Below are 12,146 nucleotides of genomic sequence, written 5' to 3'. Positions count from 1 at the left end.
CATCATGTTAAGAGCATTGCAGAGCGTACCATGTTTTGTTTTTCCTGGGGGTGGGGAGTGTTTGTCTCACACATGGTTTTGTTCAGTGTTTGTGTCTGTCTCATTTTATTTTTTTGCTATTTAGGGACCTGAAACATAAGGTGATGGTTGGGATCTGTCATCCAGTTCTCTTTCCTGTTCTCTCTGTTTTAGCTGGCGACTTCTGTACAAAATATTAGGACCACCTGCGGTTTCTGGTTATTATTCTGGAAAAATAAATTACAGTAGCACCTGTCAAAAACCAGTAGATGTTCAAAAATTCAATAAACACTATTTATCAAAAGACTTCTGAGGGGCTACCTCAGGGGGCTGTTATGATCTTTTCACAACCAAAACAATCAGCAGGAAGGTGTTCTTCTTATTTGGTACACTCACACTGTTAATGACATCTGTGTGTTGTTCCACAAGTAATGATTCAGTTTTGTTTTACAGTAAAGAGTGCAGACAGTGGCATCCAGAACAGCGCTGATGGGAGCAGGGAAATGCTGGCCAACGCCCCGTCCAGTAACAGCCTGGCAGATGCAGGTAAGACTCAAAGACTCAGACACCTCTGTCATTACATAGACATCCCTGCCTATTTATATCTAAAACTGCTACCATATTAGTTTTAAAAAAAACATATTGTGCAAGCATCAGGGGAAGAAGATTGACACAAGAGAAAGAAGAAATGGCAAGTTGAAGAACCAAGTTTTAAAGCAAACCTCTAAAAGACATAATCATAACAACCGATGCCTTCCTCGGTGCCATTGTTAAGATTGAACGAGAATGGGTCATCATACAAGCGTGTACCTGCAAATGAGCTCATGCACTCCCCAGACTGTTGTAAAAGATAAAGACGTCCCTGCAGAAAATGTTCAGAAATAACAAAACACACAGTTATTCACTAAAAAATCTTGTAATGTAGCACTGTTTTAGAAACTAGAAGGAAAAATTTGACTCATAGGACAGTTATGGAAGTTTTCTAAAGTTAAGGAAGTCTGGAAAACCTGACCAACATAACATAATATAACATAATATATAACATAATATTTTTAGGAATGCACATCTGCATCTGCCAGTGGGCTGTGATGTCCTGGGTGTGAAGTGGTCAGTGGTTGGTAACTGTTTCCACTCCAGCTCACATCTATAACCTCCCATTTTTCAGAGGCTGCTGAGTCTCCGCCCATGGCCATGCCCGCCACACTGCCTCCACCATCACCCTGTAAGGAGATGGTTTTCTACGAGCCCAAGGAGTACAGCCCAGGTCTGCAGCTCTACTGGGCATCATGTGCTCGCAGCCTGCCGGACATGGCTGAGGCACTGGCCCACGGAGCCGAGGTCAACTGGGTCAACACAGAGGACGACAAGAGGACGCCGCTCATCATGGCAGTGCAGGGGGTAAGCATCACTACAGATAATGATAGTCAGGAAAACATGGATTAATTTAGTTGATTTAGTTTTATTAATTTAGTTCATTCATTTAAGTGATGCGTATCTATGATAAACATCCAGCAAATGATGGTTTGTATGTTTGAATTTTTAAGATCATTTAGAGAAGGTAGATTGAAGCTATAGCCAGTTGGATGTAGTAATAACACCTGTGTTTTGTCAGTGGAAAGTAATATAATGTGTTTCATTAATGTTTAATTTCAGGGTTCGCTGGTCACCTGCGAGTTTCTGCTCCAAAATGCAGCTAATGTGAACCAGCAGGACGCTCAGGGCCGAGGACCCCTCCACCATGCCACCATGCGGGGACACACAGGGTTTGTCTTCCACATCTCATCGTCACTACCTCACCAAACTCTAATTCTGAGAATAGTCAAAAAGGCATTTTGAAGACTGAGATGCAACCCAGATAATGTGTTACCCTCCAAAACTGAAAAATGTGTCTTTCTGTTTCAGACAAGTGTGTTTATTCTTAAAAAGAGGAGCAAATCAAAATGCTGCAGACATTGATGAGAAAACACCCTTGACAATAGCCGTGGAGGCGGCCAACGCAGACATCGTCACACTGTAAGTGTTAGTCTTATTATTGGTATTATTGGTATTATTATTTTTCTGTGTTTGCTAATATTTATTCTGGGAGAAGTTAAACAAGGAAAATTCAACATAATTGCTTGAGAAAGTCAGTGTAATAGTTCAAATAATAATATTTGAAACCTTTAAGATGAGGAATACTGTACAGTTACCTGGTCTCACTAAATTAACCCTGACAAGCTCTTGTCACCTTGTAACTAAAGAACTAAAACTAACAGATTGTTGTGCAGTTTTACGTCCATTCACAACTGATTACAAAAGGCATTGTTTCTTTAGTATTACCTGTTTTGTGTTGCTACAAGATAAAATACTTAGAAGTGTCGATCAAAAACAAACCAAAAGGTGTAACAACTTTCTCCACAAGGTGTCACTACTTAATCAGTTTTCAGATAGTTTCCCTCTAGATGTAACACAGTGGACTGTAACTGTGCTATTATTTATCAGGGTTCAGTATTTCTGTGAGAACGGCTCTTAAGGGGAAGAAAACCGATCGTGTTTCATTGTTGGCTGTATCTCTTAACTGTGGCTAATCTGTCACTTCCTGTTCCTCTACCTGCTGCCCAGGTTGCGACTGGCCAAGATGAACGAGGAGATGCGAGAGGCGGAGGGGCCCTACAGCCAGTCAGGTCAATATAACACCAACAGTCCCACCGAGATGCAGTACAGGAAGTGCATGCAGGAGTTTATTAGCCTGCAGCTGGATGAAACTTAATAACTGTCCGCTCTCGTAAACACAGGGGCAACATACTGTAAAATCAGAGGAAATGTAAAGCCCAGGTTTCAGAGTTGGGGTCAGTTGACTGAAAAAGTGTAAATCAACCCAGACAGCTCATTCTCAGTAATGTCTAATTGTAGACCTCCAGTTTAGGGGACAGTTGGTCCACTTCGGTGAGGTTGAGTGAACTGAGCCAAACTCTGTCAGTTGTGCTCCTGTGTGCTGCTGTACTGTGAGTGCAACTTCTCTAAACCTCCCAGCTGCACCTTGGTGTGGTGTAACATCAGGTGCTAGACTGTGTCAATGTGACAGGTTAAAGCCATCGACTCTGGACATAAGTGAAGAGTTTTGTTCCAAAGTGGAACATCCACATTTTAGATTTAGCGACTGTTACTAATGTAAAAAATATTGATAGCACAAAATTCAAAGAAAACTGTCACTTTTTACTTACTTATAGTCTTCCTCCCTTTAAGTTTAGATTGTATCACTTTAACTGATTCCCTCTATTTTAGAGGTGTTCAGTAATTTATAGCAGCTAATGAGAAATTAGTTTTTGGGGCTAAAATAGTTGGTAATGTTTCTATGAAGGTTATAATAAACACATTCAGAAGACATGCATTTATAATCCTCTATAAAGCTATTTATAAATGTTCAGAATCATGCATGACAACTTAAAACAAGGTTTATAAAGTCTTATAAGAGGTGGACTAACTTATTATAAGTTTAGCTTTCATAATGCTTTATACCTCTTTGCCCAAGTGACAACAGGGTTGTAAGCTCTTTATAATTAAATTGTGGGACATTTGATCATGTATTTTATATCGTAGAACAAAACGTCTAAATATCTTAAGTCTGTGGTAACAACAGACCTTATTTCAGGCATTTAATCGAAAACCAATTCAAAAACCTCATAGTCTTTGAGACGAGGGAAGCAGATATGCAAAAATGCAAACTGATTTCTGTATTTTAGGACTACACACTACACCACTCTATTGTAACTCAGGACTACTTCAAACAGTGTTGTCACTTTGGCATGGAGGTATAAAGCATCGAATGCTACACTTATACATTATGTCCACCACTTATAATACTTTATAAGCCTTGTCATATAGTTATGTATGTGCTTACGAAGCATTATAGTTATTACCTTCATAGAAAGTTTTACCAAATACTTTGTTTCGTTAGTATTGTGTCTCTGCTACCAGTCACAGTATCCTAGCAAAAAAAAGCTACCCAGTAACTGCCACCAGTATCCAGTGACCTCAAAGTGACGGCAGTTCTCACTATCTGGCAATAATCGTGACTTTTGAATGACATTTTTTATCATCTGACCAGTCTGCTGAGGCATAGTGTGTGTCTTTAAATCACCAGGTTTCATTTTAAATTGACCTTTCAGAAGAAATTTATGCACATTCCTATCAATGGTTATGCAACGACTGTAACTTTTTCCTGCCATTGTATGGTTCCCATTTGAAGTCTTAACCATTTTCAAGGCCTGTTTACTTATTTGAACTGTTTGTTGTCCAAACATATTGCATCTTGCTGTTGTGACATGCCTGGTCAGAAAAAAAGTATATTTTAGAGCAGTTTTCTTTTATAAAGATAGTATACATATTGTACATGTTGTAAATGATGTGCATACATACATTTCTGTATAGTTTGAGAGAAAAAGCAAAGTCGAGTGTGACTCTGGTTGCACAGGGGTGAGTGCCACGAGAGGGGCTCTTTGTTCACATCCTTGCTTTTCTTTTTCTGATTGTGTGGTATTTACTTCTTGTGATGACAATATTGTGTCTTGGTTATTAGTCTGTAAAGTGTGCTCGCTCATTGCCTGTAATAATCACAGGAAATCCTGAATTGTAAAATGATGAAGGCCTTTTAGTGCCATTGCATTGATTGTATCAAATCTTAGTGGGTTTTTACTCAAATATAGACAAACCATGTGAGGATGGATCGTCAAGCGACAAGTGCAATAGAGTAGAAAAATATCCAAGTGTACCCACGTATAGATTTTTATCACCTGCTCGTCCTAGCGTATACTTATCTTAAACATATAGCTATTCAGTAAGAGTGAGGCTACAGAGCTTGTGAGTGAATAAACAAAACGTACCCCAGTTTCATCCCACGTCTTCACTCCATCTAGCACCAAAGCACTTTGATTAAATGCTCATTTCTTCTAACTCACGTTAATCGAGCCCCGTTGTTCTACCCCCCGGTGCTGGCAGAGCAATAAGTGAGGTTTTGAATGGCTGACTAGTGTGGGGATGTGCTCAGTTGTTAGAATAAGGATTGCTGATTATGTTGTGATTGTGTTCACAGGTAAATGAAGTTCTTGAGTCCTGTAGAGTAGATGCTGAGGGTTATTAGATTGTAGGGAAAAGGGACTCATGCATTTACGTGTGTTGACCACAGGAGGGAGGAAATGTCGTCCATTCTTCTAGAAGATTAAAGTGTCTTCTACTGAGGGCTAGATGTACCGCTTTAGTTAGCCAGACTGTTATTATCCTGAATGCTGCTTTTTTTTAAATAAGTGGAACATCCTCTGTGGTGATTTTTCACTTTTTAAAAGTAAGTCAGGAAAGTTTTGGACCTGAATGACAAAGAATGACATTTTTTTTTCAGTTAGCATGTTCAGTGGTTGTTGATTAGGACTGGAACAGAAGCTATTCCTGGCTTTCTGTTGCCTTAAAGGTCAACAGCAGGCAGACTAACACTGATCATGAGAGGAACAGAAAGACGAAAGTGTAGAGTCTGACATACGAGCTTCCGTTGGTTTGGTCTTTGACACCAAACGGCCTCTTCATCAGCGCCTCCAATCAGCTGATGAACGATGGCACTGATGAAGGATATTCAGGGGTAATGAATGTGAGGGAGAGCTCACCTCATCAATCCTCCCGGCCCCTTTTTATTAAAATCACAGCTCCCTTGATTCAAGTGTGTCTACCTGATTGAGTGAGTAGAAGTGCAGAGCGGTTCTTCTCAGTCTGTGATTTTATTTGTGGGCATTTAAACATTGATTTCATGAAATCTATCTTTATATTTTAAAACAAAATGATAATTCTTTTCATATTTTTTATAAACAACCCAGTCTTTAATCCATATTTGCTTCCTGTAGTCTTCTTAAAATGTAATAAAAACCTGAAAATGGACGATTTAAACTACAGATTGAGAACCGCTGCTCTGCTGTACGAGGAGGCTCTCTCTCTTCTTTATTGCTCTCATCCTCTTCTCCCTGTAAATTCACTCTCTGTTCTGTATTGTGCTTTTTTTCTCACTCTCCTCCCCAGAGTTTGTGCCTTTCTTCTGTTCTCTTTTTTTTGTTTCTTTGGGGTGCTGAGGCCAACACAACTGTATTTTTGTACATAAACTCCTGCACTTTAAACACAATACAGTTGTTAACAAAACTTAATCTCTGTGGGCTGGTCTTTTCTTTCCGAGTCGATCTCCAGTTGCTAGCGAAAGGCTTTCTGGCCGTCTTTCTCTCAAACATTCGCCTTTTTTTGCTTCCTCTGTTCTTTGCCATCTTTTCTGCCTCTCTGCGTTGTTCTGTTTCATATCTCGAGCCACGCTGACGCTCTTACAGGTATGGCTGCCTTTTTCTTTTTCATTCTTGTTGTGATGATGCTGTTGCTGTCAGCTGCTGTACACCTGCATGATGAGGCATTAATGATTCTTTACATTATTCTGTTTGTGACACAGTTAAGTCTTAATGACTTGAGTAATATTTTATTTCAATATTTTATTTAACTTATTTGCAGCTGGTCAATGTGGCTAAAACAGGCAAAACACTAAATCCTCATGAACTGTTGAAGGGGAAAATATAAAGAGTTTATTTTAGAGCTTCAACAATTAGTCGATTAATTGCCAACTATTTCGATAATTTAATGATCCTCTGACAGTAAATGTAGAGTCTTTGCATTTTGGATTGTTGGTTGGACAAAAGAAGCAATTTGAGGATGTCACTTTTTGCTCAGTTTTTAGCTGTTTCAGTTATTTAAGTAATTGTAATTGTAATTGTAATTAATTAATTTGTTCAGAGAGATGCTTAAAGGGATTTTACCACCATAGCTACCTCACAGCTTCCTGTCCAGTTCTGCCTGACAAATGCGAACTGCTCTATTTTCTTGTTTTAAACGTCAGACTTTTCCAACAAAAGTCACACTTGTATGTTATTAAATGATACTTTGTCTCTCTCTGTGCAGAAAACACTGTGTAATGCTCCTGTGCCACAGCGGGAGATAAACTTTGAGTTATTTTTGCACTGCTGTGAGACATAGTTACTGTTGTTAAGTTGGCTTAAATAATAGAGCACTGTTCTCTATCTCAGTGGTTCCCAATCTTTTTATAGCACCTTTAAAATGAAGTAGTACCTAGTTGTGCACCCTTTTCACAATCAGATTGTTTATTAAGAATAATCTTTACAGGTGAAATGAAATGTAAAAGTATTCATTTTATCTTTGTTGTTGATGTCTTGTGTCCTTGCTCCTCTTGCAGGAGATGAAACCTACCAGGACATTTTCCAGGATTTCACCCACATGGCTTCCAACGACCCGGACAAGCTGAACCGATACCAGCAGTACGATCCGCAAAAACCTTGACAAAACAGGAACGCCGTCCACTAGCACCAAGAGACTCGACCCATGAGCGGCAAAACAGTGTCTGGAAAGACATGGTTCAGTTTCCCTCAAACATCATCGAGCATCGATGCATGTTAGTGCTGCCACAGCTGGACTCGCGTCACTATATCTGACGTGGCCGAAGCTCCCTTTCATCACATTTTTTTCATTAGACTTGTCAGTTGAAGGGGAACTTTTGTGAAAGGCAAACCTCTTTTTAAACTGTGCTTCCCAGTAGGACCTATTACATTAAGTGAATGGTACAGTGTTAAGTCCTAAAAAAAAAAAATCAATTTATAGTTGAACTCGGTCTGAATGTAGAGTCACTTATTTTGACCAAGTTGAATTTTTTATTTCACACTTCCTGGCAAAAGAAAATGTCTTTCTTTCTTTTTTAAACAGGTAAGTGCCTGACAAACTGTTAAATACTCCATTTCAATTTTTAAGTGCTTCTTTTTTTCAATAGGACTCTTGATGAGCATAGGCAACGCTACAGGATCTTTTTTTGTATCAAAGTTCTGCTTTAGTGAACTCTCAGCAGTGTATACACGGCAAAATACTTTTACTTATTTGCACAAATCCCTTTGTCTTAAATCGCCACTGATGTTTACCAGTTTTGATGGTAAGACTTTGACGTGTTAAACAATGTACAGTGATTATAGAAGTCAGCATGTTATTGATGCATCTGAAATGTTAAATAGATAGTAGTTTTTGTGATTTTTAAAAAAATGCTAGTTATTTTTGAAAACGTTCCTTTAAATGATTTCAAATTTTCCATTGTTGTTACCACATCAGTACCTGCAGCACGTGTCAGTGAGGCAATCAGCCCTTCAGTTTGTGGAATTAAAATAGTTTCAGTCTTGTTAAGATTATTCATTTGTTGATTCAGTCTCATGCTGATATGAGATAAAAATGTTAAGATATAAAGTTGAAGAGATAGAGGCTATTTTATTCCTGTTGATTCTAGAAATACAAATGACACCATTTTACAGGTTTGTAACAATTTCATGAGAAGTTTCTTGGAAACAAAACTGTGTAGCAGCTTCATTAAACCCAGATAATTGTTTGTTTAATAATTTTAACTTAAATTTAAAATCCTTAAGTTTTCAGTCCTGATTGATTCGGTGAAATCGGTGGTTACTATGGTAACAGCAAGTGTGTTTTCATACTACAGAAAATACAAGCTACAGCTACATTGTCGTGAATAGAGACATGTAACTTGTGTATTTATTCACAGCGCAGCCAAACAAACTCAAGTTGTTTTAATGAAAAAGTCGGTCTGTGATCTGTCAGGCTGTGATGAAACGATCAGATTTCGTTCTGCACATGGTGCAAGTAGTTTACAAGAACGGGGCGCAGTGGAGTTGGTCATCGAGTCGCCTGCAGCTCTTCATCTCACCGCTCATTGTGGCTGCTCCTACCTGGCATATTTAATACCGATCATGGACTAAAAAACAGCCGCTGGATGACGTGTATGAATCGTCCACTGTGAATTTTTTGTTCGTAGATAAGCAATTTGAATGCAGTGCGCGACTGGCGGACCCTGCCACTAACAATGAAAAATACTATAGACCGATGATCACAGAATGTAGATACATTGAATGACTATTGCTGAACAACGCAGAGCACAAATTGCATCAAAAATGATTTTGATTTCATGAAAATCTTGAGGATTATAACTGTAGTGCTCCCCCTATATGCTGAATTGTAATCATTCCTCTTGACGAACAAGTTTTTGCATGTTCTGCTGACCTGCTGTGCACTTATTGAAAGACTCCGTTATGCAGGCAGATAATTGAAATTAATCAAATGGAAGTGTAGCAATTAAACAGCGTCTCTGTTTCCCTATCAGAGACGCAAATAACAGAACTTTCAAGGAAACTTTCCAGGAAATAAATTTAGAAATTACTGACCTGTAAAATAAAGTGTTACAGAAATACTGCACATACAGATATGTGTGGAAATATTATAAAACTGGAAATTCAGTTTTCATTTAATCTGTTGAGTTGTTAAAGAATCATTTTCACTTAAACAATGATCGATCAACATCAGGCGACCTCACTGAAATAAATTCTACAGTTCTCATGACTTCATGTACTGTATTGTCGGGTCTGTGATTTTTTTTTTTTGCCTTAAAACTGTAAAATCTTCACTTCTCTTTAACAGTAACAGTAAGATATGATATGAAGCACAGAGGAAACCTTTAGCCAATGAAACATGGGATACAATTCTTGTACATTTTGTACAGATGCTTTTGAACTCTGCAGAGAAGTGAAGTATAAAGTTAGTGGTACTTGAATCATTAAATAAGCTTTTGTATATGCTGTTCTTTGTATCCTTTGGTAATTTTAGCCCATTTTATATTGCCTGTCTGTATACCAGTATACATGTACTGTATATTCTACCTGTAATATGTAAGAACTTCAATACATATGGTCTGAGGAGTTATCACTGAATGTTGATTCATTTTTTGTTGTTGATGTTGATTCATCTGGAGGTTTAATTTCAACCACTTTGCATCATTTAGCTCATTTCTTGTCTTTCTTTCAGTCAGTTTGTTTTAAAATATTCATTAAAATCCTGTACTTATATTTTAGCTTCTGTAAGGCTATTTAAAATGATATCCAAGAGGGAGTAAAGAAAATAAAAGCTTTAATACACACAGTAGCTACAAGTAATTGAAGGCAAAAGGACAAGTTTCTTCTCATAATGTACCATTTGCCTTTGTAAATTATACTGAAGGAGGGCTACGAAAGACCAGTGTTATAAAAAGTACCCAAAACTCATACTTACTTACTAAAAGTTAAGATATCGTGTTGAAATATTACATTAGTAAAAGTGAAAGTCACCCGTAGAAATAGGTATATGATATTAAATGTATCAAAAGACATTTTGGGACAATAAATGTACTGGGTCGAAAGATTACTGACATGGCCGATTATCGGATCCGATATTCAGATTTTTTTATGATAATTAGAAACAATTTTTTCAAAATCATTTTGCAGATTAAATTAATTTATTTAAAAATCCACTTTTTTTGACTCTGTTGCAACATGCAACCTGCAAAGGAACTAGTAACTAAAGTTGTCAATGAAATGTAGCTGAGTACAATATTTAACTCAAAATTGTAGTGGTGGAAGTATTAAGTAGAACAGAAAATGAAATTACTCAGGTAAAGTACAAGAAACTTGTAATTGTGCTTGAGTAAATGTACTTAGTTACATGGCATCACTAGGAAAGACTTGAGCTGGGATCTTGATTTTCAAATATGGTTTAATGACTTAGAAACACACGGTTTTGATTCCAGTTGCACATTTGTCATAAAACTGTATCTGAAAAGTGAAAAGAATTGGATTTTCAGAGGGACAACTTTTTAAAAAACTGTGATTTTATTTATTTTTACACACATTATACAGAATGTGTCTTAGCTATCAAGGCTTTTCACTGTATGTCTTTTTTTACTACTTCGTGCTACATTTCTGGCCGTTACTGAGTTGTTGAATTAAGCAGAAACGTCAGTGTTATCTGATCGTCCAGCAGGGGGAGGGCTGCTCTCAGACTTTCATATTCGGAGGGCAAATTCTTGATCTTTCCAGCCTGAAAAGGCAGCGGGGACCCTGAATGGCAACTATGTCTGTGTTTCGTCAAGGTTGTTTGATTCATTCACTTTGTTTTCTCCATGAAGTTAGTTATAAATCTCTCCTTTATCCTTTCATGAGCCTTCAAAAATCTGTTTATAGTTTATGGAAGTTTATCATTTTTAATCACTCTCAAATAAACTTACAAAGCTCTAATGGTAAACACCAACTGAGACTTCAGACCTGTGATTATTCCTAAACTGGGATGGAAACTATTCGAGGTTTCATTCATGATCACATAATACTTCTGTGCTGTTCTTGATACACATCTGTAGATATATTATCCAGTCCCGTTCCACCTTTAATAATTACAGCGTGTTTACTCCCGCTGCTGTTTAAATGAGAGACATGCAGGCCAGTAGTGCCCACCACTTCACATGAATTATAGTCGCCTGTGTGTGTGTGTGTACAGGAGGCCAACGCGTGTGTTTAGTCTGCCTCAAACTAATGTTCCTGAAAACGCATCGCATTTTCAACAACGATAACACAATCATAACTCTTCTGGATACTACCGGACACGTTAAATACACAAAACACCTTCTGAAGCAGCGAGAAGAGTGTCTGTTTCTTTTTCCCACATCACACCTAAAAAAAATGTTGTGTGAACTGTGATGTGACAAAAATCACATCACAGTGAACCAGGGTGACACGAAATAGCCCAAAGACCGGAGTGTTTGGAGAGGCGCAGTGAACTGTTAACAGACGTTCGACTCTGTTACCATGGTCGCCATTTTGAAACTTGAATTTACTGGCAGCAGGAAGACTCAGCAGTCTTCTCCCCAGTACATACTGTCAAGATCTGAAGATAAATCCATTATCATATGAAAACAAAAGATTGTTTCCTCTTATTCCTTAAAGCTCAACATCTATTAGATCAGCAGTGCCATGCCACCCTGCATACATGGCATCTTAACAAGTGTTGAAACTGATTTAAGCTGAATATATCAGATCAAGGAGGAGGCCTCCCCATTATTAATGACAAAAATTCATAAAAAGTTCATGTGGTTTGCTCTGAAACTCCTAAAAACCCACCCCACAAAGCAGTGTGTGGCCTTTTCTTGTTTTTTTCTTTTTCCACTCCTTGAAATCTTGAGTCATTTTCTCATGAGTGATTATCTTGTT

At 37.9% G+C, this 12,146-nt stretch overlaps 1 protein-coding gene across 6 annotated transcripts in view; it reads left to right on the top strand.

Moving 5' to 3' along the window:
- The window catches only part of LOC311258474 (arf-GAP with coiled-coil, ANK repeat and PH domain-containing protein 2-like), a 54,389-nt gene extending 44,557 nt beyond the window's left edge, over positions 1-9,832 (top strand). For all 6 annotated transcript variants that reach the window (XM_084354767.1, XM_084354764.1, XM_084354765.1 and 3 more), the window contains 6 exons: positions 472-564; positions 1,184-1,416; positions 1,672-1,781; positions 1,921-2,031; positions 2,620-2,681; positions 7,265-9,832. In XM_084354767.1, coding sequence (XP_084210893.1) covers positions 472-564; positions 1,184-1,416; positions 1,672-1,781; positions 1,921-2,031; positions 2,620-2,681; positions 7,265-7,368 — 713 coding nt within the window. In that variant the 3' untranslated portion in view covers positions 7,369-9,832. The remainder of the gene's footprint in view (positions 1-471; positions 565-1,183; positions 1,417-1,671; positions 1,782-1,920; positions 2,032-2,619; positions 2,682-7,264) is intronic.
- The last annotated feature ends 2,314 nt before the right edge of the window (positions 9,833-12,146 follow it).

Source organism: Pagrus pagrus, assembly GCF_965226575.1.
Source record: "Pagrus pagrus genome assembly, chromosome: 6".
Lineage (NCBI taxonomy): Eukaryota > Metazoa > Chordata > Actinopteri > Spariformes > Sparidae > Pagrus > Pagrus pagrus.
Note: the sequence above shows the minus strand (reverse complement) of the source record. Positions and strands in the feature narration are given on the sequence as shown.